This window comes from Lissotriton vulgaris, chromosome 2_1, assembly GCF_964263255.1.
Source record: "Lissotriton vulgaris chromosome 2_1, aLisVul1.2, whole genome shotgun sequence".
Taxonomy (NCBI): domain Eukaryota; kingdom Metazoa; phylum Chordata; class Amphibia; order Caudata; family Salamandridae; genus Lissotriton; species Lissotriton vulgaris.
The window spans coordinates 1,803,283,850-1,803,310,829 of record NC_141687.1 but is presented as its reverse complement, the minus strand read 5'-3'; the positions used below and the strand labels follow the sequence as shown (position 1 = coordinate 1,803,310,829).

Genomic DNA, 26,980 nt, shown 5'->3' with positions numbered 1-26,980 from the left:
ACCTTACCCAGAAGAGAAGCTAGACTACAGGAGCAAATTGGTTGGAGTTAGTGATAGCAAACAATATCAGAGTAGGTGTAGAGTTGACTGTTGTTTTGATAACCCTTCTCTCTCTCTCTCTCTCTCTGTGTATTAGGTATTTCCTCGCCTGGGTTCATTACTGGTAGAGCACAACATAGAAGACATCTTACAGAGTGGGTTCCACAAGCGATGGAGTTTACCATCCTATGGCACTCTCTTCTCTGTCCCATTCCCCCTTGTTGGTGAGTGTTACCATAAATATTTGGTGGCGTCACCGGTTAGTAGGCGTTGGGAAAAAGCACCCATCCTGCTTCCGTAAAATTAAAGTACTTCTTGACAGAATGAAGTGCCCACAAATTTTATTCCACCTAGAAAGAATGGCGGAAAGTTTTAGTCTAAAGTCCTTGGGAGAAATGTTGGAGGGCATTCAAAGGGAGTTGGGAGCGGTAAGGGAGGGAAAAAAAAGTTTAAAAAATGACGTAGTAGCTTCCCGATCAGAAACAGTTTTGTTAACATAGAGAATGAATGGGTTAATAGCCGAAGCCACTCCAATACCTCAGACTTCTTCTCATAATTCTTCCTCAGAGTCGATCCCAAGAACAGTGGCACTGTCAGGACTGATCAGGTGGACCCACGAAACACACATAACATTCCCATCTTTAGGATCAGGAAAGGTTACACAGTTCTGCATTTCCCTTGGGGGTGGACACAAAGACTGGCCAAGGGTTTTTCCAAGGATTTTACACGTGCTTAGTGTCACCTTTATTCCCCCTCGATTCACGCTCTGGCAAATCAGTTAGCGTTCTAGTCTTTTCCCTTTGTTGACGGTGGCTATGTGGAGCGCGAGCTCTTTGATTGCTGCGCACTTCAACCGTCGCGCTGGACTGAGAAGCAGCCTTTTCTTCGGTCTGCGCTCTTTTGTGTTTCCTGACTTCCTGGGAGCTTCCTGTTCTTCGTCAGCCGCTTCGGAACATCGCACGTAATCCTGCATTTCTTGCGAGGAAGGTTCAGAGTAAAACTCTCAGGTAGCAACGTTGAAAAATTCTCTCTCTCTCACATGGCCAGTAGAGGGTTGAGAGTACAGGGGTAAGAAGTTTCTTAATTTACCCTAGGCTGTGTCATTCGACTGAGCTACAAGACTTGAATTGTTAACTTACGCACCATAGACTTTTAGAACAAACCTTGTTCGCTCCGCTGTCAGTGCGCCTGTAGTGGAATTTAAAGGTTCTGCCTTTTCAGCACTCGTACAGTCATATTTTTGGTTCCAACCTCCTCAGCTCTAAAAGTCAGCCTCAGTTATTCTATGTAGATAAATATATATATATATATATATATATATATTTGTATTTACCGCCCAATTCTTGTGGATCCAACTACAAGTCTCAGCATTAGTCATAAGGAGAAGAAGAGTGTTCAGTTCAGTCGAAACTATTCATTCAGTAACACTTCTTCAGACGAGTCGTTGCAGCACAGAGAGAGGCAAATTCCCGCACACATTCAGGTACTTGGGGTTAGAAGGGGAGGTACAGTATATGGGAGAAGTCATAGGGATTGTTCTAACCTTTGCCTTTCCTTTCCAGAAAGTCTCACCCAGAAAAGAAGAAGGCAGAAGGCTTCAGTGTGGGCAGTCTCTCTTGTATGTTGTCCCATTCCCCTTTCCCCTGTGTCTCAGCATCCAGCTTAGACTGGATTCTGGGGTGTAGGGGAGTTAGGAATTAGCATCTCGTCCATCTTGGCTGTATTGTCCCTGTGGAGCCGCAATTTCAGGTACTGCTTCTTGACAGATTGAAGTGCCTTCTATTGTTCTGCTTGGGTATTATGCTGAAGGATTTGACGTTAAGACCGTAGCAAGGATTTTAGAGGGGTTGCAAAAGCAGTTAAGCGAAACTCAAGATGAGGTTAGAAAGTCGAATCAAGAGGCCAGTTATTTGTGTCAAAGGATAGATGAACTTGCGGCTAGTCCCAGCCCCAATTTTGGTGCATCAAAAACTCAAACCTTTTCCCCATCTTCATCTGAATTGACTACTCAAGTAGTTCATGCTATGTCCCCTACTATCCCTTTGGCCCCCCCAGAAAGGTTTCAGGGAGATCCTCATAAGGCGCAGGTATCCATCACTCAGTGTTCTTTGCATTATCTGTGTAAGCCCATGATATTTAAGGAAGGCCAGTCCAAAGTGGCGTTTATGCTGTCTTACTTGAGTGGAGATGCTGCGGCTTGGGCCATGCCTTTGGTTTCCTCAAATGACCCAATCTTATATAATTTTGCAGATTTTAAAGTGGAGTTCTTGCGTATATTTGACCGAAGAGCAGGTTGCATATTTAGCTCAGTTCAATAAATTGATTGTCGAAACCAACTGGCCTGAATCAAAGAGGGCAGCTATTTTTTACAGAGGTCTGAAGGATGAACTCAAAGATGGTTTAGCTCAAATTCCCAAAAGACCCACTGAGGTTTCAGAATTAATCGATTTGGTCCTTCAAATTGATCAGCGTCAAGCTGAAAGAAAAAGTGAACGAATGAAGGATATTCGCCCAATTCCGCCCAGATTTGATCGCATTCGAACTGACATAGTGAAAAGTAGTGAGGGAACCAATAATGAAGAGCCCATGCAAATAGGCACAGTTCGAGGTCCTTTGAGCAAGGAGGAAAGATAGAAACGGCGTTTGGGCAAATTGTGTATGTATTGCGGTGGCTCGGTCATTTTGTAAAAGAATGTCCAAAGAAGCCCAAAACCAATCAATGGGTAAAAGACAGGCTCCACCAGTAGAAGGAGTTGCCCTGGTGGGAGCAGCTCAGGAGACAACTCCAGACACTCAATTATTAGCAAATACATTACAGTCTTCGGCCCCTCATTTGATTATTACCAGTCAGATATATTTTGCTCAGAATCGCAAGGAAGAAGTTGCCGTTATGATTGATTCTGGGGCGACTGGAAATTTTTGTGACATCCAATTTGCAAAGGTTTAGGAATACAATTTGTCAAAAAAGAGAAACCGGAACCAGTAGGAGCTGTGGATGGAACTACCCTTTCATCTGGACCTGTTACCTATGACACTGAAGAAGTCACTTTGGTGGGTCCTGGAGAACATCGTAGTTACTTAAGCTTCAGTTTAATTGATGCTCCGCAGATTCAATTGATTTTAGGGTTGCCTTGGCTCACAGAGCATAATCCCAGGATCAATTGGGCCAAAAGATCCATGGAGTTGAATTCCAGTTATTGCTTGGAGAATTGTTTTCATCAAGTCCAAAGAGAGACAAGTTTTTTCTTGTTTGGCAGATCTGCCTCAGATGGTCTGTACTATTGAAGTTCCCAGTATACCAGATGAATACTTAGATTTGGAGCAAGTGTTTAATGAAAAAGAAGCCCAGAAACTTCCTCCTCATCGAGACTATGATTGCCAGATCGAACTGGAACCAGGAGCGACCCTGCCATGTAGCCGGATTTATGCGCTCTCAGAATCTGAGAATGATCACTTGAAAGAGTATCTGGATCAACATTTGGCTAATGGTTTCATTCGTCCCGCCCAATCTCCCGTCTCTTCTCCCCTCTTTTTTTATCCCAAAGAAGGATGGGAGTTTGAGAACTTGTATTGATTATGGTGCATTAAATCTTGTCACCAAGAAGAATCTGTATTCCTTACCGCTTATGTCGGAACTATTGGATCAAGTCAAAGACGCCCAGATATATACAAAACTGGATTTGAGAGGTGCTTATCACCTGGTACGAATGGCAAAGGGTGACGAATGGAAAACAGCATTCTGTATGGATTTGGCCTATTTGAATATCAGGTCATGCCTTTTGGGTGCTGCAACGCCCCGGCAGCCTTTCAACATTTTGTGAATGATATTCTACGAGAATTTTTGGATCGCTTTGCTGTTGTTTATATAGATGATATTCTGATCTTTTCCAAGGATTTGGAAGAACATGTTTTCCATGTACTGCAGGTTTTGGAGCGCTTACAAGAAAATCACCTTTTTGTTAAGCTTGAAAAATGTGTGTTTCATTCAACTAGAGTAGAATTTTTGGGCTACATACTTTCACCAGAAGGAGTATCTATGGATGACTCTAAGGTCAAAGCAATTAAGGATTGGCCGTCTCCAAGAACAGTCAAGGAGATACAAAGTTTTTTGGGCTTTGCAAATTGTTATAGGCGTTTCATTCAAAATTCCTCCGAAAAGGTGAGCCCCATCACGCGGCTACTAAAAAAGAATGAGACATTTATCTGGGGAGTGGAAATAGAAGAAGCCTTTCAAAATTTGAAGTAGATGTTCATTTCTGCGCCTATTCTCCAGCATCTGATTTAAATGAGCCATTTTTTGTGGAAGCTGATGCTTCCAATCTTGCAATTGGAAGAGTCTTATCCCAGAGACATGGTCAACTCCATCCGGTGACTTTTCATTCCCGGAAACTCTCTCCTGCAGATATAAACTATTCCATTGCAGACAAGGAGCCGTTTGCTGTAAAAGAAGCATTTCAGGAGTGGGGCACTACTTGTTTGGGGCATACCAAGTTATTACTGTCTTTACCGATCATCGGAATTTGCAGTTTTTAAAGTCAGCCCGAACCCTTACCCCTAGGCAACTTAGGGGGTCACTCTTTTTTGCTGATTATGATTTTGTTTTAACTTACAAACCAGGTTCCGCTAATGTTAAGGCAGATGCTCTCTCACGGATGGGTGTTGGTGAAGGACAGGAGATGTCCGTGCAAGGCCACATTATTCCCGTAGACAAGATTATGGGAACCACGTTATTTCAAGAATTGGAAGATCAGATCAGAAAAGAGTTCCAAAAAGGAAATGTTGAACTTTGGGAATCTAAAGGATCAAATCGAGAAATCAAAGAAGGAACTCCATATTTTCAAGGAAAGCTTTTTGTGCCTACTGAAAATTTGAGAAAAGAGGTCATACATTTGTGTCATGACAATCTTTTGGCTGGCCATAAGGGAGTGAAAAAGACACTAGAACTGTTTAAACAAACTTTTGATTGGCCTGGCATGGACACTCAGGTGAGACAGTATGTAGCCACTTGCGAGCAGTGTGTAAAAGGGAAAATTGCTAGTCAGTCCCCACAGGGTCTTCTCCAGCCTTTGCCTATAGCCCCAGCTCCTTGGCACACTGTGTCTATGGATTTCATTGTGGGGATGCCTTCTAGTCAGGGGTATTCCGTGATCTGGGTTGTGGTTGATCAATTTACTAAAATGAGTCATTTTGTCCCTTTAAATGTATTTATTTATTTAGGTTTCTTGTAGAGCGCTAACAATCATCCCAAGGGGATACCACGGCGCTGAGATTGCTGAAGTGCGGGTGCAGTGGGCATAGTTGAGTGGTTTAGTCGGAGTGGGGAAAAAGAAAGGTTTTTAGTTGTTTCCTAAATGCCAGGTGGCATTCTGTGAGTCAGAGGGCCACAGGCAGTTCGTTCCACTTCCTTGCAGCGACGTGGGAAAAGGCTTGTTCACCCATCCTGGCTCTCTTAACCCGGGGGATGCTAGCTTGAGCCGAGATTTGTGAGCGGAGGTTTCTGGTGGGAGTGTAGAAATGAATCCTGTTTCTCAGTATGAGAGGGCCTGTCTTGTGCAGCGCTCTATGAGTGATACATAACATTTTAAAAGTTGCTCTTTGCTTCATTGGCAGCCAGTGTAGCTCACGCAGACAGTTTGAGGCCAAGTCGTATTTTCTTTTCATGCAGATGGCCTTGGCTGCTTCGTTCTGCACCAATTGGAGTTTGGTGAATAGGTACTCTGCCATGCCTACGAACAGGGAGTTTCCATAATCCAGCCTACTCATCAGGAGAGACTGAACTAGGATCCTTCTGCACTCTATTGGAATCCATGGAAAGACTCTTTTAAGCATTTCAGGGTTGCAAAGCCTTTGCCGCATATAGTGGCTACATGAGTTTTCATGGAGAGGGAGGTGTCAATAGTTATTCCAAGGTTCCTTGCTGTTGGTGTCGGGGCAGGAGGGATACCCAGGGCTTCAGGCCACCAGGTGTCGTTCCACAGTTGAGTGTGGCCTCCGAACAGCAGTATCTCTGATTTGTCTGCATTTAGCTTAAGGTAGTGCTTGTGCATCCAGTCAGCCAAATCAGAGAGACAGTTTAGAAGCCTGTCCTTGGGGTTATCCTTCTCGTCCAAAATTACAGTGAGTTGGGTGTCATCAGCATAGGAACAGATTTCAACACCCCATTTTCTGCCAATTCCAGCAAGGGAAGACACGAAAACGTTTAACAGAGTAGGGCTTAGCGAGGCCCCCTGCGGGACCCCGTATTTGATAATCCGGCGAGGGGATGAGAACTTGCCCAGGTGCACCGATTGTGATCTTTCCGATAGGAAAGACCGCAGCCATCCCAGTGCTCTGTCCCTAATGCCCCTGGATGCTAAGGTTTCCAGGAGCAGATTGTGTGGGACGGTGTCGAATGCCGCCGAGAGGTCCAACAGGATTAGGGCAACTGTTTTCCCCTGGTCCACATGCATTCTGATGTTGTCAAGTACGGCCAGGAGAGTTGTTTCTGTGCTGTTGTTGGCCCTAAAACCTGTTTGTGTGATGTCCAGGAGGTTATTCGTTTCGAGAAAACTGACCAGTTGCCTGTTGACCAGTTTCTCTAGGACTTTCGACAAATAGGGAAGTTGGGAAATGGGTCTATAGTTGGCCTGGTTGTTGATATCAAGACCTGCATTTTTTAGAAGGGGGGTGACTGTGGCGTTCTTCCAGCTGGATGGAAATTCTGCCGCTTCAAGTGAGTGATTCAGCACTTGGGTTACTGCAGGGCAAATTAAAGGAATGAGTTGCCGGAAAATATGGTGGGGGCAAGGGTCCAAGGGGGAGCCGGATTTAATTTCGAGCATTGCTTTGCCCACTTCCTCTTCAGAGAATGGGCCGAAGCTAGTACAGTGGGCATGGGAGGTGGGTGGCTCGTGGTCCACCGGGGAGCCCGTCTCGGGATTGGGGAAGGAAGAATAGATCTTGTCTATCTTTTCACAAAAGATGTTGTTCATTTTGTCGCAACTGATTTGCGAGGGAATCAGATTAGATGATAAACTGGGCGGGCTACATAGCTCTTTGACTATTTTAAAGAGCTCTTTAGAGGAGTCTTTATTCTCTAGAATTCTATTAGAAAAGTAGTCCTTTTTTGCCTTCCTAATAGCTTTAGTATATTGCGACAGTTCTTTTTTGTAAATTGACCAAGTCTCTTGGGATCTTGTTAACCTCCATTTGTGTTCGAGCATGGTGCATTTCCTTTTTAGTGATTTCAGTTCCTGGCCGTACCACTTTTCTGACATGGTGCGCCTGGGTTTAGGATTCCGACACTGTCTAGTGCAGTGCTCAAGAGCCATTGCAATGTGGTCCTGAAGTCTATCTGTTGCTTCATCGACACTTGTTTCTCCGGTAGGGGGATGTACAAAGTGTTTCTTGAAAGTTTCAACCTTGAAGTTAGCATAACTTCTTTTGTGGGTTGCTGTCTGATAGGAGGGCCTAGTGTGTTTAACCGGTAGGTGAATATCAAATTCAACCATAGAGTGGTCTGTCCACGGTAATGGTCTTATCCCTGAGATGGAGATAGGGTTAATATTGGAGAAAATCAGGTTGAGGGTATGTCCGACCCGGTGGGTTGGTTGCTTAATTCTCTGAGACAGCTGCAGTATCTCCATGTTTTCAGTTAGTTGTTTAGTGAGGGGGTTATTACTATCATCGTAGTGGATATTAAAATCCCCTAGGAGTAATATATCTTTGTTCTGAAGGCAGATTGGCATAACTTGTGCCAAGAGATGAGTGTTGAATTCCGAGGTGCAGCCCGGGGGGTTGTAGATGACGGCTCCACCAAATAGGATGGTGGTGTTAGTGGATAAGGAAAATGCCATAACTTCGTGGGTACTGACCTGAGTGATCACTTCTTGTCTACAAGTAAATGAGTGTTTAAACAGCAGTGCTACCCCCCCTCCCTTCTTTTTCTTCCTATTTAGGTTGAGAATGTTGTAGTTGTCTGGGAGGGCCGTGGCAATATCCGGGGTATTGTGGGTATCTAGCCAAGTCTCCGTGATAAAGGCTAGGTCTGGTTGATCATTTTCTAGAATGTCCCATACTTCGATTGCATGTTTGAGGAGGGACCTTACGTTAAGATGGATACATTTTAGAGTTACTTCAGGGGAAGCGAGATTGGTGGGGCAGTGCCAGGGGTTGCTCAGCCAGTGGCAGTTCCGACAGCTAACTGGTCCCAAGGTGCTTAAGGGTTCCAGTTGTGCACATGATGCTTGGTTCTGAGAGTAAGCGGTGTTGAGTTTTCTTAGCTCGCTCCCGGAGTAGGTGATGGAGCGTTTGCTCAATGGCCGTGGATGGCTGGAGGGTGGGACAGGGATTATGGCCCCGGGTCCCGGCCTGTCGCGGACGAGCGCAGACGGGCTTGCCTTAGGCGCGCTGACGGTGCGCCCGCTGCGCCCGTCCGCTGCGCTTCCGGCGTGGTGGCTCCATTTTGTAATGGCGAGGGGCGGGAGGGTGGGAGGGGCTGAGCACTCGCCTGCTCGCCCTGCTCCTGCCCTCACCCAAGATGGCGGGGACCCCGGCAGCGCTTACTCGGCTGCAATGGGGATGATCAGGGGCACATCATGGTGACAGGCAGTAAGTCGCAACGCTAATTTGGGCACTCAGATTTGTCTAACTATTAAATCAGCAAACAAATTTTGATACAGATAAAAACGATTTAGCCAATGTTTAAAAAGCGCTAGTACAATGTACAATCTTCCCACTGCTTCCCAATTGGCAACCTTGTTTATTCAGCATGTTGTTAAATTGCATGGAATCCCTAAGGTTGTGATTTCCGATCGAGGCCCTCCGTTTGTGTCTCGCTTTTGGAAATCCTTCTTCACCGGTTTTAAGTGTGGATTTTCGCCTGTCCTCAAGTTTTCATCCAGAAACGGATAGACAGACAGAAATAGTAAATCAGGACTTTGAGGAATATCTGCGGTTGTATTTAATGGATCAAGAGGGTGAATGGCCATCCTTGCTTAGTACCGCAGAGTTTGCTTATAATAACTCAATGCATTCAGCCACAGGTTTTACTCCCTTCTATTTGAACGCAGGTAGACATCCCAATATGATCTTTGGGAAGAGGAGGTTGATGTTTCAGCAGCAGGGGAATATCTTCAGAGCTTGCAAGAAGCTTATCAGCTAGCAACAGAAAATCTTACAAAAGCTAAGAATCAGTTCAAACAGCAGGCCGATAAGAAGCGTAGAGAGAGTCCCGTTTTTGAACCTGGTGACCAAGTGTGGATTTCAACTCGTCATATGAGACTGGGAGGAAATCGCAAGTTTCAACCAAGATTTATGGGACCCTACTCTGTGTTAAAGATGGTAAACCCAGTAGCTGTAAAGATTGATCTTCCCAAGAGATTGAGAATTCATCTTACCTTTCATGTATCATTAGTAAAGCGCAGTCCTTCCGACCTTAGACTGAGTTCACCTTCTGATCCAGTTCAGGTACAATCCGAGGTGGAATATGAAATCAAAAGAATATTGGATTCCAAGAGGAAGGCAGGTAGGTTGTTATATTTGATTGACTGGAAGGGTTTTGGTCCGGAGGAGAGATCCTGGGAACCGAGTTCAAATGTTCATGCACCCAGATTAGTGAAAGAATTTCATCAGACATTTCCTCAGAAACCTGGAGAAGGGGTTTTGGTGGGGGGGTACTGTCAGGACTGATCAGGTGGACCCACGAAACACACATAACATTCCCATCTTTAGGATCAGGAAAGGTTACACAGTTCTGCATTCCCCTTGGGGGTGGACACAAAGACTGGCCAAGGGTTTTTCCAAAGATTTTACACACGCTTAGTGTCACCTTTATTCCTCCTTGATTCACGCTCTGGCAAATCAGTTAGCGTTCTAGTCTTTTCCCTTTGTTGGCGGTGGCTATGTGGAGCGCGAGCGCTTTGATTGCTGCGCACTTCAACCGTCGCGCTGGACTGAGAAGCAGCCTTTTCTTCAGTCTGCGCTCTTTTGTGTTTCCTGACTTCCTGGGAGCTTCCTGTTCTTCGCCAGCCGCTTCAGGACATCGCTCGCAATCCTGCATTTCTTGCGAGGAAGGTTCCGAGTAAAAAACTCAGGTAGCAACGTTGAAAAACTCTCTCTCTCACATGGCCAGTAGAGGGTTGAGAGTACAGGGTAAGAAGTTTTTTAATTTCCCCTAGTCTGTGTCATTCGACTGAGCTACAAGACTTGAATTGTTAACTTACGCACCATAGACTTTTAGAACAAACCTTGTTCGCTCAGCTGTCAGTGCGCCTGTAGTTGAATTTGCAGGTTCTGCCTTTTCAGCACTCATACAGTCATATTTTTGGTTCCAACCGCCTCAGCTCTAAACGTCAGCCTCAGTTATTCTATGTAGATAAAAATATATATATATTTGTATTTACCGCCCAATTCTTGTGGATCCAACTACAAGTCTCAGCATTTGTCATAAGGAGAAGAGTGTTCAGTTCAGTCGAAACTATTTATTCAGTAACACTTCTTCAGACAAGTCGTTGCAGCACAGAGAGAGGCAAATTCCCGCACACATTCAGGTACTTAGGGTTAGAAGGGGAGGTACAGTGTATGGGAGTAGTCCTAGGGATTGTTCTAACCTTTGCCTTTCCTTTCCAGAAAGTCTCGCCCAGAAAAGAAGAAGGCAGAAGACTTCAGTGTGGGCAGTCTCTCTTGTATGTTGTCCCATTCCCCTTTCCCCTGTGTCTCAGCATCCAGCTTAGACTGGATTCTGGGGTCTAGGGGAGTTGGGAACTAGCATCTCGGCCACCTTGGTTGTATTGTCCCTGCGGAGCCGCAATTTCAGGTACTGCTTCTTGACAGGCACAGGTAGTCCATTCCATTTCTCCATTAATACCTCTGGCTTCGCCCGAAAGGTCTTCTGGGGACCCACAAAAGGCTCAACTTTTCTTGACACAGTGCTATCTTAATTTCATGTGTCGACCTACCTTATTCCCGGACGCTCAATCCAAAGAAGACTTTATCTTCTCTTATTTGACTGGAGATGCGGCTAATTGGGCAATGCCATTGGGGATAAGAGATGACCTATTTCTGTATGACTTCGAACGATTTAAAACTGAATTTTTGAGAATCTACGATAGAAGAAAAATATCTCCAGCAACTGACAATGAGCTCTTGGAATTATGTCAAGGCAATAAAGATTTAGTGACCTACTTAACCCAGTTAAATAAGTTAATCGTGGAAACAAACTGGCCCGAGGAAAAGAGAGCGGTTCTCTTCTATAGAGGATTACATGAAGAAATGAAAGATACCTTAGCACAAATTCCCAACCGACCCACGGAGCTATCTGCTCTGGGGGTTTCGGTGGACGGAACGAAGAGGAGAAAAAAGAGAAGGTTTTTGTTTTCCACCCCCCCAGATTTGAGGCAAATAAGACCCTGCAACTTCTTCTAAGGTGGAACCGATGCAAATTGGAATGGTCTGAAGTCCTTGGAGCAAAGAAGACTAAAAAAGTTTTGTATATACTGCGGAACTTCAGGGCATTTTGTTAAGGAATGTCCAAAAAAGCCCAAGATTCCTCTGAATGGAAACGAGCAGAACCATCAGTAGACTGGGTCGCTCTGATGGTGCCAGAGAATAAAACGGCTCCAGAATCCCACCACATAATAAATAACTTACAAACAATGGCTCCTCATTTGATTATGCATATGACGATTCGATTTCAGGATTGAGAAATTTCTAGGGTGGCTATAATGCTGGACTCGGAATCCACCTGAAATTTCTGTGATGTTAAGTGCGCACAAAGAATTGAAGTAACAGCTATTCAAAAAGAAAGAAGTGAGTTGGCTCGGGCAGTTGATGGGACTAATTTTTCTTCCGGGCCCATCACCCAACATACAGAACCATTAAAACTGATTCAAGCAGATGGTCACAGTGAAATTAGTCAGTTTAATCTCATTGATGCGCCACAATTTCAGATGATTTTGGGGTTACTATGGCTCACCACTCGCAACCCAACTATTGATTGGGAAAATCGAACAGTACTGATGAACTCCAAGTATTGCCCAGAGCATTGTTATTATGATCAAGACGAGTGTCCTGCACCCTCACAAGCTTCCTTACTCTCTTTTGGAGGAGCATCTATCTGTGTAATCCATTCCACTGAGATTCCTTCTGAGTATCAAGAAGTTTTCCTTGAGAAAAAAAAGCAGAGAAGTTACCTCTGCATCGCCCTTATAATTGTACCATTGAATTAGAACCGGGAGCAGGACAGCCCTTGTTCAAAGTATCTATGCCTTGACTGACAATGAAAACCGTTACCTTAAGGAGTATTTGGATAGCTATATGGCCAACAGATTTATTAGACCCGTGCAGTCCCCAGTATCTTCTCCTTTATTTTTCATCCCTAAGAAGGAAGGATCCCTTAGACCTGCATTGATTATCGTACATTGAATCGAGTGACCGTCAAAAATCGTTATCCTTTCCCTCTGATTTCTGTACTCCTTGATTAAGTTAAAGAAGCTCAGATTTTCACAAAATTGGACCTTCGGGAACGTATCATCTCATCCGTGTTAAGGAGGGCGTTTCAAACGAAATTCGGTTTATTCAAATACCAATTTATGCCTTTTGGCCTATGCAATGCTCCTGCAGCCTTCCAACATTTTATTAACAACATTATGGGAGATTTGATTGATGATATAGCAGTCATATATTTGGATGACATCTTGATATTCGCTAAGGTTCCATCCTTGCACAAGTCAAGATGGCTTTGGAAAGACTACGTCACCACCAATTGTACGTGAAGCTAGAAAAATGTGCTTTTAGTGTTCGAACTGTTGAGTTTTTGGGATTTGTTCTTTCCCCAGAAGGAGTTACCATGGACCCAAAGAAGGTTCAATCAGTTGTAGATTGGCCTTCCCCAAAAGATGTTAAGGAGGTTCAATGATTTCTGGGATTTGCAAATTTCTATCAACGTTTCATTCCAGGATTCTCACAGAGAATTATTCCCATCACCAAACTTCTAAAAACAAAATTTAAAAAAAGTGTGAAGTTTCAGTGGTCTGAAGAGGCGGAGGAGGCTTTTGATTTTCTCCAGAAAATGTTTACATCAGCTTCCATCTTACTGCATGTGGATCCCGCAGAACCATTCTTTGTAGAGGCGGAAGCTTCTGATTTTGCCATTGGAGGGGTGTTGTCACAGCGCCATAAGAACACTGGGCAGTTACATCCTGTGGCGTTTCGATGTAGGAAATTAACGCCTGCTGAAATTAATTATACCATTGCTTCCTGTCAAAGATGCCTTTGAGGAGTGGAGACATTATTTGTTGAGCGCAAGACATACAGTCACGGTATATTCTGATCACAAGAACCTGCAGTTTCGAAAGACCGCTAAAACCTTGACCCCTCGACTCTTACGATGGTCTCTCTATTTTTCAGACTTTGATTTTGTGATCACCAATCTCCCTGGGAATAAGAATTGAAAAGCGGATGCTTTAGCCCAAATTCAACCTGAAACTAAAGAATCTCCTGTGATCCCACAAACCATCCTCCTAGAGACTAAGATCATCTGTACTCTTAACTTGGTGGATTTTAAAGAAGAGGTAAAGAGAAGTTTAACCTCAGAATAGATGCTAAATTGGACTTTACAAGATTCGTTAAGAGAAGTCCTTGACCCTTTACCGTACTTCAATGGTGCGCTGTACTTAACAACTGTAGAACTTCAAGAAAAACCCTACAAGCATGTCACGACCAACCTTTAGCAGGTCACAAAGGGGTGTTAAAAACTCTGGAACTCGTTCAACAATATTTTTTGGTGGCCAGAAGTTCAGTCCAGTGTTAAACAATATGTGGCTAATTGTGAAATATGTGCCAGAGGAAAAGCCATGAGACAAGCTCCCCAAGGATTATCACACCCTCTACCCACTCCTTCCCAGCCCTGGCACACAATCACCATGGATCTGATAGTTGAATTACCTCCAAGTCATGGGTTCAATACTGTTATTTTTAATTGACACCTTCACAAACTTGAGCCAGTTCATTCCTTTAAAGGGGGTTCCCACAGCAAAAGAGTTAGCTAAGCAATTCAGTGAACACATTGTCAAGGTACATGGGGTCCCAAAGATTTGAATTTCTGACAGAGGTTCCCAGTTTGTGTCCCATTTTTTTAGAGTCTTTATGTTTGGTCTAGGAGTAGAAGTCAGACACTCGACACTCGACCAGTTATCATCCTGAAACAGAGGGTCAAACCGAAAGAGTCAACCAAGAATTAGAGCAATATCTCAGGATGTTCCTTCTGGAGCAGGAGGGTGAATGATCTGAGTTGCTATGGATGGCCGAATTTGCATTTAATAATGCTACAAATGTGTCCGCTGGGTTCCCTCCTTTTTAGGTCTCGCGCCTAGCGTTGCAGTGCGCCGAGAGAGACTTCTTGTAGGGGGTTTTAAAACTAACCTAGGAATCGCACAAGCTCGTGCATGTTCTTTTCCTTTAGGCCCACGCTATTGGCCTTTGCGCGAGTCTTTTTAACAAAGACAGCACTCAATTGGCCAAAGGCGGGTGCATTGCTCCACCCATGGCCTATTGGTGCCGGTCACCCGCACCGCGGCCATGTGGTTTCAATTATCATGCCCAGACATGGGCGCAGTAATTGAAACCACATGTCTCGCTGTGGCATACGCGCGCACCACTCAAGGGCTTGTTTTTTTTTTTGATCCATTTCACAGGGAAGCAACTAATTGAAAGAAGGAAAGAGAGGTTGTGAACAGTTTCTTTAAGACACGGTTTTCAGAAATTAATTTCGTAGGCACTCTTTGTTCCCCTCAGCACTTGCGCAGGTAGTGGGAACAGTTCTTTATTGATTATTTGTTGCGATGTAAACCAGTGGATGATTGAATCTCAGTGCACCGGTGTACGTAGCGCTTGTTTTCATTTAGCACTGTTGGTGAATGATTTTTGTTTTCAAGCTCATTGTTTTTACTGACTGTTGTATAGATTCACTCACATTCTGTCATTGTGTAAATGTTGTGTGGATATCGTTTTGTAAAATCCTTTGTTCTTGTTGCTGCAGAATATTGATAAAAAATATTAATTTATTGATTGAAATGCCGTTGTCTTGTGTTACAAAGCTTGCTGCAGTGACAAAAGGATTCTGTACCCCTCTGTTAGTTAATGGCCAAGTTATTAACTGGTGGAATTGATCCCATGATATGAAGACGGCTGGGACTGGCTGGTTGGGGGCTAAGAGATAAATTTGCAAAGGTGATCTGTTTTGCCTTTTTAAAGCGCTTTTGATCTCGGCGTTTCGCCCCTCGCTCGCTCCCTCCTTCCTCCCATCGGGCCCCTCCTCCCTCTATTATATGCCACTGCTGGTTAGAGCTCAGCGTGGATATAGACGGGCTCTCGTCCCCCCCGCATTGCTCTTTGCCTCTTCTCCTCAGCCCAAGAGGTCACTGCCTCCCCTGCTAGTATCCAGCGGTCTCAGACTCCTTCTCAGAACCAGTGGTCTCTTCCGCTCCGCTCTCACACACAGAATCTCAATGCCTCTCCAGTCGACACCCCGGGGTCCCAGCCTTTTGCTCCTTCAATTGGTCTCAGTTTGCTCTGCCCACCCCAAAAGGGCTCTCCCTGGCCTAACCTGCCTGTGATGAGCTGGCTCCTCGACGGGGTGCAGATCGGCTGGATGTAGTAGTTCTCCAGCTTCACCCCCTCTGCAGCCAGTCGATCTATCGTGAGCGTCTGGATGTCTGAGCCATGGTAGCCCACGTCCTAGAAGCCCTGGTCATCAGTAGGGATGAAAATGATGTGAGGTGGCCGTGCCTGGGCCAATGGGCTTGGGGGCTTCTCCAGGTGCTCGGCCGCGCTGTCCCCTAGCAGGTTAGGCTTCACCCAGTCCCAGGACACATAGCCAAAGCTCAGGAGGCTCTTCAGAGAGAAGCCGGTGAGAGCATAGCCGGCCGTGGTGGGCAGCACGGATTGGTGGCTGGGCACCTCCTACGGCAGGAAAATCTCTCGCCTAGAGACTTGTGGCAGAATTAGTAGATCAGAGGACCAGGCCGCCAAGTGGTCTCGATTTAATGTTCTCTCCGGTGTGGCAATACAGTACTTGCAGCTTTTATCTGTTGTAGTGTTATTGTCCTGGGGTACATGTAGATTTGGCATTTAGTGTCAGAAGCGTAGAGGGTTAAAGCACCTGCTGCGGAAATCTGGGTGCAACCTCTAGGGCACAGGTTGAAATCACGAAGGGGTTAATTCAGTGCTTCATCCTTTCCTTATAAACTTAATTAAAAGCATTCTACAATACTGAGCAACAGTGTTGTGGAACTTAATACTGTATACACAAAAGTGTGTATTAAAAGCAGCGTTTGAAGGCTGTTACTAGATCCAGCTTCTTTGAAGTTGAATATCCATCCGTGCTGGAGAGTCCAGGGATGCTGCCCCCTGGTGCCGGTGCTGCTTCGAAGCTGGGTCCCTGCCTCAGGGTCAAGCACGTGCCTTCGTCCAGTGTCAGGGGTCACTGGATCCCTCTTTCCAAACACCTCTCACCCATACCGGCTCCTTAAACCTGGTTTGCAACGTCCCTCCCCCGCTTCCCAGTTGTCAATTTCTCTGAGCGCCGCTCAGGGCGCACTTGAAGGCCGAGCCCACATCCTCCCTGGAGCCTCGAGCTATCTTCGAACCCTGGACCCCACCAGCTCTCCCGCAGCAGGGCAGCATCTATCTATACTGCAGCTTCAAGGGCAAAAAGTTACTTTTTCATGTATTTTCATAGCCCCTGCAGTCTGCAAGCAAGGGCCCGGAGGAGCAGAGGTCTGCGGGTCTTTGTCCAGAGCCATCTGTCAGAGGGGGAAACGAAAGAATACAAGCATTTGCAATGCAATAGTTCTCGCATTTACGCAAGTTTGAGCTATTGGCATTCTAAATGACAATGCCTTTTAATGATCTGTTTTAATAACCAAAACATAAATAAAAGGCATTGTCATTTACAATGCCAACAGCTCAAACTGAAGTAAATGTGAGACCAATGTCATTGCAAATGCTTGTTTCTTAAGATATCATGAAAGAAGTGGTATGCACACCTTATTTTCAAAGGGTTAATTTCAAAGTCAACATTATTATTCGGCAAAACGCGTGCGTCCCAGTGATATGCAAGCCCTAGCAATATAGTAAATATGAATGTGGGGAGCGCAGAAACTACGCTCCACTCCCTGGTGCACTGCAAAAACTGGATAAACTATCCAACACAATCTTTATAGCGTTCCACATTTTTCCAAGTTAATCCAATAATAGACAGTCTTTTCAAAATTTTTCATTTTCGCCACATCCATAGCATAATGTATTTTGGAGGCTTTTCATATTTGCGTGTGCCCATCCGGACTTCTTCATAAATATGATCCAAAACGACAACAGGTAGTTCTAAGCAGCATCTTTTTATTTATTTCAAACCCAATGCATTTCGGGCTGTAGCATCAGCCCTTCGTCAGGGGTCACTACAAAATCAATTACAGAAAACAATCGTCATTACCAAATGAATAGCGTTTTTCACAGCATGTGCAAGAATCTACATTTACACTTAACAGAAATTCCACTACGTTTTCAGAATTAAAAAATACTAAAATAATGACTCATCTTCATGAATCCACCAAGCAGGCTCTATAACGTAACATTATCCAATAAACACGGATATTACTCATTGTCCCCAGCAGTTTTGCGCTCGAACCCTATGCTCAAGTGAAGCGTGCTTAACATTCATTATAGCGTTTTTTACTGAATCACTTTCATTTCAACAAATTCGAGCAATTAGCAAGTGTTAAACTCCTAATCCAGCGCAGTTCAAATCCTCTTTGTGCTTTTCTATTTCACAAATTCCCCCTCCCTTTCATTGCGTGCAAAAGCTACACAAGCTTTTATGTCATTTGCCTGAGCCATATTTTTCATTGCGCGAACACAATTGCATTCAGAATGATTAAACTTGCCGCTTTACCTGCTAACTCATTTTCATACGGTCGCTCAGCAAGTGCTTCCTGCAACCATCAGATTCTCATGTGTTTGGCCACGTTTCCAAACTCCATTATGATTCCAATTGCTCCACCCCTCGTTGACGGACCACCTGATCAACTAAAACTACTAATACTTCCTTATGGACTACATAACCCGGCCTGCACTAGCTTGTGAAAAGAGACAGCCGTCTTCAATATAAAAACATCATTAGTGTAAAACACATTGTAAATATGAAAAACATCTTTATCATTTTTATTTATTATTTGCTTTCTGAACGTCATTCTTAACTTGATTGCTGCCCTGAACTTTGCGTGTTCCCAAATGTGGAGTATTCAATTTTTTTCTCTTTATTCAGTAGTATCACGGGTGCAGAACCAACAGTGTGGGCTATTATAATTTAATCATGAAAGAAGTGGTATGCACACCTTATTTTCAAAGGGTTAATTTCAAAGTCAACATTATTATTCGGCAAAACGCGTGCGTCCCAGTGATATGCAAGCCCTAGCAATATAGTAAATATGAATGTGGGGAGCGCAGAAACTACGCTCCACTCCCTGGTGCACTGCAAAAACTGGATAAACTATCCAACACAATCTTTATAGCGTTCCACATTTTTCCAAGTTAATCCACAGCCCGAAATGCATTGGGTTTGAAATAAATAAAAAGATGCTGCTTAGAACTACCTGTTGTCGTTTTGGATCATATTTATGAAGAAGTCCGGATGGGCACACGCAAATATGAAAAGCCTCCAAAATACATTATGCTATGGATGTGGCGAAAATGAAAAATTTTGAAAAGACTGTCTATTATTGGATTAACTTGGAAAAATGTGGAACGCTATAAAGATTGTGTTGGATAGTTTATCCAGTTTTTGCAGTGCACCAGGGAGTGGAGCGTAGTTTCTGCGCTCCCCACATTCATATTTACTATATTGCTAGGGCTTGCATATCACTGGGACGCACGCGTTTTGCCGAATAATAATGTTGACTTTGAAATTAACCCTTTGAAAATAAGGTGTGCATACCACTTCTTTCATGATTAAATTATAATAGCCCACACTGTTGGTTCTGCACCCGTGATACTACTGAATAAAGAGAAAAAAATTGAATACTCCACATTTGGGAACACGCAAAGTTCAGGGCAGCAATCAAGTTAAGAATGACGTTCAGAAAGCAAATAATAAATAAAAATGATAAAGATGTTTTTCATATTTACAATGTGTTTTACACTAATGATGTTTTTATATTGAAGACGGCTGTCTCTTTTCACAAGCTAGTGCAGGCCGGGTTATGTAGTCCATAAGGAAGTATTAGTAGTTTTAGTTGATCAGGTGGTCCGTCAACGAGGGGTGGAGCAATTGGAATCATAATGGAGTTTGGAAACGTGGCCAAACACATGAGAATCTGATGGTTGCAGGAAGCACTTGCTGAGCGACCGTATGAAAATGAGTTAGCAGGTAAAGCGGCAAGTTTAATCATTCTGAATGCAATTGTGTTCGCGCAATGAAAAATATGGCTCAGGCAAATGACATAAAAGCTTGTGTAGCTTTTGCACGCAATGAAAGGGAGGGGGAATTTGTGAAATAGAAAAGCACAAAGAGGATTTGAACTGCGCTGGATTAGGAGTTTAACACTTGCTAATTGCTCGAATTTGTTGAAATGAAAGTGATTCAGTAAAAAACGCTATAATGAATGTTAAGCACGCTTCACTTGAGCATAGGGTTCGAGCGCAAAACTGCTGGGGACAATGAGTAATATCCGTGTTTATTGGATAATGTTACGTTATAGAGCCTGCTTGGTGGATTCATGAAGATGAGTCATTATTTTAGTATTTTTTAATTCTGAAAACGTAGTGGAATTTCTGTTAAGTGTAAATGTAGATTCTTGCACATGCTGTGAAAAACGCTATTCATTTGGTAATGACGATTGTTTTCTGTAATTGATTTTGTAGTGACCCCTGACGAAGGGCTGATGCTACAGCCCGAAATGCATTGGGTTTGAAATAAATAAAAAGATGCTGCTTAGAACTACCTGTTGTCGTTTTGGATCATATTTATGAAGAAGTCCGGATGGGCACACGCAAATATGAAAAGCCTCCAAAATACATTATGCTATGGATGTGGCGAAAATGAAAAATTTTGAAAAGACTGTCTATTATTGGATTAACTTGGAAAAATGTGGAACGCTATAAAGATTGTGTTGGATAGTTTATCCAGTTTTTGCAGTGCACCAGGGAGTGGAGCGTAGTTTCTGCGCTCCCCACATTCATGTTTCTTAAGATATGGCAGACATCCTAATCCTTTTATTGGGCAAGGAGATATGAGAGTTCCTGCAGTCAGAGATCTAATGAAAGACCTTCTCTTTATTCCCAAATCAGAAGAGTCCAATTTAGCCAAGGCCAAAGTGGGGTACAAGAAACAGGCAGATAAACATCGAAAACTTGCACCAGAATATCGGGTGGGAGATCAGGTTTGGTTGTCTTCTCGTCACCTTCACCTAAAGGGCAATCAAAAATTCCAACCACGCTTTGTGGGACATTACAAGCTAGAAAAGATACTGGGTCCAGTGTCTGTAAAATTTAAATTGCCCTCCAATTCAGGCATTCATCCAGTTTTCCAAGTCTCTCTGTTGAAGAAATGTACTCCCAATACCAGGTTAGCAAAGCCTCCAGCACCTCTAGAAATAGACGGGCATATTGAATATGAAGTAAAAGGTATTCTGGATTCTAAAAGAACTAAAGGGAAGCTTTATTATCTGGTCGACTGGAAGGTTTATGGGCCAGAGAACAGGTCATGGGACCTTGCTGCAGATGTCCATGCCCCTCGACTTCTGCGAAGATTACACACACTGCATCCTTTCAAGCCGATAAATCGGCCATGGCGAGGGGATACTGTCAGGAATCAAGCTAGAGTAGCATCAGTAATCCTAGGCAGTCGGAGAAAACAGAAGAATCTTTGTGAAGCCTCAGATGGTTAATCAGTACAGGAATCTAAACACTTACATTGTGAATTGAAACGTTCCAAGATGGCCGCCCCCTTTACTGAACTTTCTGCAGGTCTGAGACAGGACGTTTTAAGACGAGTGCGCGCGCGTTCAACTGCGCACTTCAATCAAGACTTTCCTGAGTGAAGTTCATCCTGTCCGATCCACCTTCACAGAGTGGGAGGCGGACTTCTGGTGATAGTATATTGTATTTAAGGATAGCTAACCTGCCATTGTAGCCTTCTAGGCTTAGAGCGGCGTCCGGTCTCAATTGCGGTGTGTGAAAGTCACCATAACTGGAGCCTGCATTCCTTAGCCTTTTCCAACTTAAAGTACGGCTCTCCTTTCCAACGAGTTCCTTTGCCATTGTTTAGGAGCGAGAGATTCCGTTCTGTTCCAGAGCCTCAGCCGGATTTTCAAACCTCGCGTCAGCCGAAGTCCGTAAGGGGTTTCTACGAGCGCTTCGAACTGCACTTATCTCCTCCCTGTGCGCTTTTTCCTAACCTTTCAGCCCTTCTTTTCCTTCCCTGCTCCTACATGCGCATAACCCAGAGAAGACTTTCTTGAGGATTATTTTGTAGCTCTTTTCACCAGCGCGTTCTTGAACCATGAAGAGTCCTTTGTTTCTATTAACCAGCGCTTTACTTAACTAATGAAAGCGAGAGTTACTGTGACATTTCAGAGTCAATTCTGCATATTTTCTACAAACAAAGTGTGTATTTATATGCTGTCATTTGTTAATCAACCTTACTCAGAAGAGAAGCTAGACTACAGGAGCAAACTGGTAGGAGTTAGTGATAGCAAATGATATCAGAGTAGGTGTAGAGTTGAGTGTTATTTTGATAACCCTTTCTCTCTCCCTCTCTGTGTATTCGGTATTTCCTCGCCTGGGTTTATTACTGGTAGAGCACAGCATAGAAGACATCTTCCAGAGTGAGTTCCACTAGTGAGAGAGTTTACTATCCTGTGGCACTCTCTTCTCTGTCCCATTCCCCTTTCCCCTGGTTGGTGAGTGTTACCATAAATATTTGGTGGCGTCACCGGTGAGCGGATGTTGGGAAAAAGCGTCCATCCTGCTTCCGTGGAATTCAGGTACTTCTTGACAGGCAGATGATGCAACAACCCCTTATATGCCCCCTCGAGGGGACAGAACGCCTACTAGGCACCAGAGTTTTTTATTTTTCCAAAGTTCGGGGCGGGCCTGCCCCAAATGGGCATGCCAATACCCCTACCCCCAAAAATAAATATGCCACAGTCTTTCTGCCCCCCCTCAGGAGGCAGATGGAACACTAGCCACTGATCTGCCCAGCCCACAAGGCCACAGGGATTTCTTTTTTTCTATACGTAGGGGTGGGGGTTGCCCAGAATAGGCATGCCAATGCCCCCACACCCCAAAAGACCCCCACACCCACTGCCTTTCGGTCCCACCCAGGAGGCAGATGGGGGCAGTAGCCCGTGATCCGCCCCCCGGTGGTGGGGGCAGAGAGCCCACAAGGCGCCAGCGATTATACTGTTTTTTTTATATGTAGGGGTGGAGGCTGCCCGGAATGGGCATCCCAATGTCCACACCCACCCAAACAAAATAGCCAGTCTTCCTGCCCCCCATCGGGGGCATATTGGGGCAATAGCCCCTGATTTCCCCCCTCTCCAGGGCTTCACATTGGGCACTAGGCATAGACTTTTTTGCAGAACTTTGCTACCTCTGGATTTTGGGTCCTAGCGCAGCTGGCACCCAACTAAACCTAGCAAACCTATACATTTTTTTAAAACTAGACACCCATGGGTATCCAGGATGTGGTGACTTGTGTGGCTTTCACTTGGTTCTGTTTCCCAGAATCCCTTGTAAACCTCAAATTTAGTTAAAAAAATATAACATTTTCCTCACATTTCTGTGGTGAAAAGTTCTGGAATCTGCGCGTATCCCAAAAATGTCACCTACCCCACATTCCCCAAAGTCTTCTGAGAAAAATGGTACAACACTTCTGTGGTAAGGCCTAGTGCCCGTGGCAGGAAGTGGCCCAAATCGCAACAAGGACACCACATTTTCTCAGTGATAACGGACCCTTTTTTTGCAAAGTGCCTAGCTGTAGATTTTGAACCCTAGCTCTGACGGTACCTAGGGAAATCTAGGAAACCTATACATCTTTGAAAACTAGACACTCCGGGGAATCCAGGATGGGGAAACTTGTCTGGTTCTCGCCAGGTTCTGAAAGCCAGAATCCCTTGCAAACCTAAAACTTTGTAAAAAAAAAAAAAAAAAAAAAAATTTTTCTAACATTTCTGTGGTGGAAATTTCTGGAATCTGCGTAGATCAAGAAACTTCCTACCTGGCAGCGTTCCCCCAAGTCTCCCGAGAAAAATGGTACCTCACTCGCGTGGGTGGGTCAAGTACCCACGACAGACAAGGGCCCAAAACTAATTGAGGAGACTTCAAAATGACCTATCACAAAACCACCTGGTTTTCCAAGGGGGGCATCTGGGTTTTTAGCCCCAGGTTTGGCGGCCATCTTGGCAAACCTACCAAACCGACACATCTCTGAAAATTAGACATCCGGGTGAGTCCAGCGAGGAATGGCTTGCGTGAATCCCCCAACATTTTCCTACCCAGAGTGTCCTGCAGCCCTCAAATTTAGCTGAAGAAAACACATTTTCCACATATTTCTGGGTGGAATCACCATGTTGGCACAAATGTCCTACCTCACAGCATTCCCTTAAGTCTCCCGCCCCCCAAAACTAGGTAGTTTTGTTATAGGTAATGTTGAAGTCTCCACAGTATGATTTAGGCCATTTCCTGTTGCAGCCACTATGCCTACCCACACAAGTGAGGTGCCATTTTGTATCGGGAGACCGGGGGGAACGCTGGGTGGTAGGAAATCTTTGCCAACCCGGTGATCCTACAACTTTCCCACACAGAAATGTGAGTAAAATTAAATTTTTTCAACAAAATTTGAGGTTTGCAGGGGATTCTTGGTAGGTAAATGTTGGGGGACCCACGCAAGCCATACCTTGCTGGACTCCCCCCGGGTGTCTAGTTTTCAGAAATGTGTGGGTTTAGTAGGTTTCCCTAGATGGCCACCGAGCCCGGGGCCTAAAACTCATGGGACCCCCCTAGCAAAACCAGGTTGTTTTGTGATTGGTAATTTTGATGTTGCCTCAATAGGTTTTTGGCCCTTGCCTGTCGGAGGGTACTTGACCCACCTACACGAGTGAGGTACCATTTTAATCTGGAGACCTGGGGGAACGCTGGGTGGTAGGAAATTTGTGGATCCACGCAGATTCCAGAACTTTCCCACACAGAAACATGAGAAAAAAGTGATTTTTTTCAACTAAATTTGAGGTTTGCAGGGGATTGTGGGTAGGAAAACATTGGGGGGACCCATGCAAGCCATACCTTACTCTACTCCCCAGGGTGTCTTGGTTTCAGAAATGTGTGGGTTTGGTAGGTGTCCCAAGATGGCCGCCGAGCCTGGGGCCAAAAACCCAGGTGACCCCCTCCCCCCTTTGCAAAATCAGGTTGTTTTGTGATAGGTCATTTTGATGTCTCTTCAATCTCAATACGTGGTGGGCTCTTGCCTGTCGGCGGTACTTGACCCACCCTTGCGAGTGAGGTACCGTTTTTATCTGGAGACCTAGAGGAACGCTGTGTGGTAGAGAAGTTGTAGATCTATGTAGATTCCAGAACTTTCCCACACAGAAATTTGAGAAAAATGTGATTTTTTGGGGGACAGATTTTGAGGTTTGCAAGGGATTCTGGGTAACGGACCCTGGTGAGAGCAGACAAGTCACCCCATCCTCGATTCCCCTGGGTGTCTAGTTTTCAAAAATGTATAGGTTTGCTAGGTTTCCCTCTGTGCAGGCAGAGCTAGGGTTCAAAATCTACAGCTAGGCAAAAAAAGGGTCTGTTTTCACTGTGAAAATGTGGTGTGTCCACGTTGCGTTTTGGGTTGTTTCCTGTTGCGGGCACTAGGCCTACCCACACAAGTGAGTTTCCATTTTTCTCGGGAGATTTATGGTAACACAGAATTGTAGATCAAGTGTTATTACCTATTGACTTTCGAAGCTTTTCTGCTTCCAAATGAAAGACCATGTGTAAAAAACGAAGTTGCTTTGAAAAATGTCCTATAATTCTCATGCTAGTATGGGAACTCACAATTTCGGAAATGTGCAAATATGTACTGTTTCTAAACTCTATATTTTGTTCCAATTTCGGAAATACATAGGTGTCTTTCATACCGATTTTTCCATGTATATATTTTCCCAAATTAATTGCTATATACCCGGTACACAATAAAAAAACCATTGCAAGACGCTGCTCAGTTGTTGGCTCTGGGTTTGTCTGGTTCTTGGTGAACCTACAAGTCCTATATATCCCCACAACCAGAAAGGTCCAGCGGATGTAAAAGTACATTGCTTTCATAATTAGAAGTTACAGGTGAAAACGTTGGCACAAATGGCTCTTTATTTCAACTAATTTTCAATTTTTCCTATATTCAACTGTTAGTTTCTATAAAAAAACCTTGAAGGATCTACACAAATGACCCCTTGCTGAATTCAGAATTTTGTGTATTTTCCTTAAATGTATAGCTCTCCAGGATCCATTATTGCTTTCATACTCCTTTCTAGCATTTACTGGAAGAAGGTTGAAAGCACAAAAAATAGCTTTCATTTGCAGCACTTTTTTCCAATTTTTCCATCCTAAAAAAACACATTTTAGCTGTATTTTGGCTAATTTCTGGGTCCCCTCCTGGGGGAATCCACACACACTGGGTACCTTTAGAATCCCCATGATGTTCGGAGAACACGACGCAAATTTGGTGTGGATACCTTATGTGGTCAAAAAGTTACAGGGACGTAAGTGCGAACTACCCCATTTAGCCAAAAAAAGGCTTAGCACGGGGGAGGGGGAGAAAGGCATAGCAGCGAAGGGGTTAAAACAAAATGTGCCACTCTTGCAGTACTAGACATAATAATAATGAAGTAGGAAATTAGTGCAAAGTACCGACTGTATCTCAGAAGAGGACCTTGCAACTTAAGATCAAACATCTCCTTTGCAGATGTTAAGGCCACACCCTTCTGGAACAATAAGGCTTTGTCTGTTCAAAGGATCTATGTGCATACTTGAAAGCTTTATTAAATGCCAAAGCATCACCTCCCTGACTGTGCTGGTAGGTGGAAACAGTACTTGTATGCAACTAGTCACGGCTGCAGAAACTGTCACCAGATAGGCGATGCCTGGTTTCATGCCGCAAAAGCCCTAATCATTCAACATCAAATAACTCCCGCTCAGGAGCAATCTGAAAGCCGGACCCTATCACAGCAGCTGGGAAACCCTTTAGATAGCTTGACAAATTTGACATGGACACATTACACACACAAGCGCAATCTCCCTACACACTAAAGAGTGCCCTAAAGTATTCTCGCAGTCAGTCCCACTAAGAGAAACTTTAGTCTCGCCATTTCTACAGCAATATCTGAAAGGTAAATTCCATGATTTGTGCACATATAATTCTCCTAGCGCTTTGTATCTGCCTACTGGTGTAGTAAACAGTATTGGAAGTGGAATTTCAAGATTGGCAGAGAAATAAATCCATGGATAATCCAATCCGCTGAAGGTATTTCTGCGGTACAAAAAATCCGCTGAAGGTATTTCTGCGGTACAAAAGGGGGTGGTGATGGACGGAGCATCTGAATCAATCAAACACTCACACCCAGTCAAAAAATCTGGGTTTAATCCATCACCGTTCTTTAGCCCACTCTGCCACCCCAGCTCAGACATGGCTATATGCAAATCAGTCTGACCCTGTGCCCCATGGGAACAGTCCAGCCCGAACTGCAAAGCCATGTCTTCCCTGGACCGGAAACAAGCTTCCGAGGACCGGTTTCTGGAATTCCAGCCGTCTTCAGCCCGGCTTGCTTGAATCCAGTGGCAAAGTGAGCAAGGGACTCACGTCTGAGCATACCCTGCCACACTTACGGCGGCCAAAAGCGGTACAAAAGGGGGTGGTGATGGACAG

At 44.4% G+C, this 26,980-nt stretch overlaps 1 protein-coding gene across 11 annotated transcripts in view; it reads left to right on the top strand.

Moving 5' to 3' along the window:
* Nucleotides 1-26,980, top strand: part of NAP1L4 (nucleosome assembly protein 1 like 4) — a 1,422,554-nt gene that overhangs the window by 113,812 nt on the left and 1,281,762 nt on the right. For 6 of the 11 annotated variants that reach the window (XM_086957863.1, XM_086957859.1, XM_086957860.1 and 3 more), the window contains exon 2: nucleotides 137-263. The exons of the other annotated variants lie outside the window; for them this stretch is intronic. In XM_086957863.1, the coding sequence (XP_086813989.1) occupies nucleotides 228-263 (36 nt within the window). In that variant the 5' untranslated portion in view covers nucleotides 137-227. The remainder of the gene's footprint in view (nucleotides 1-136; nucleotides 264-26,980) is intronic. 11 annotated transcript variants of the gene reach the window in all.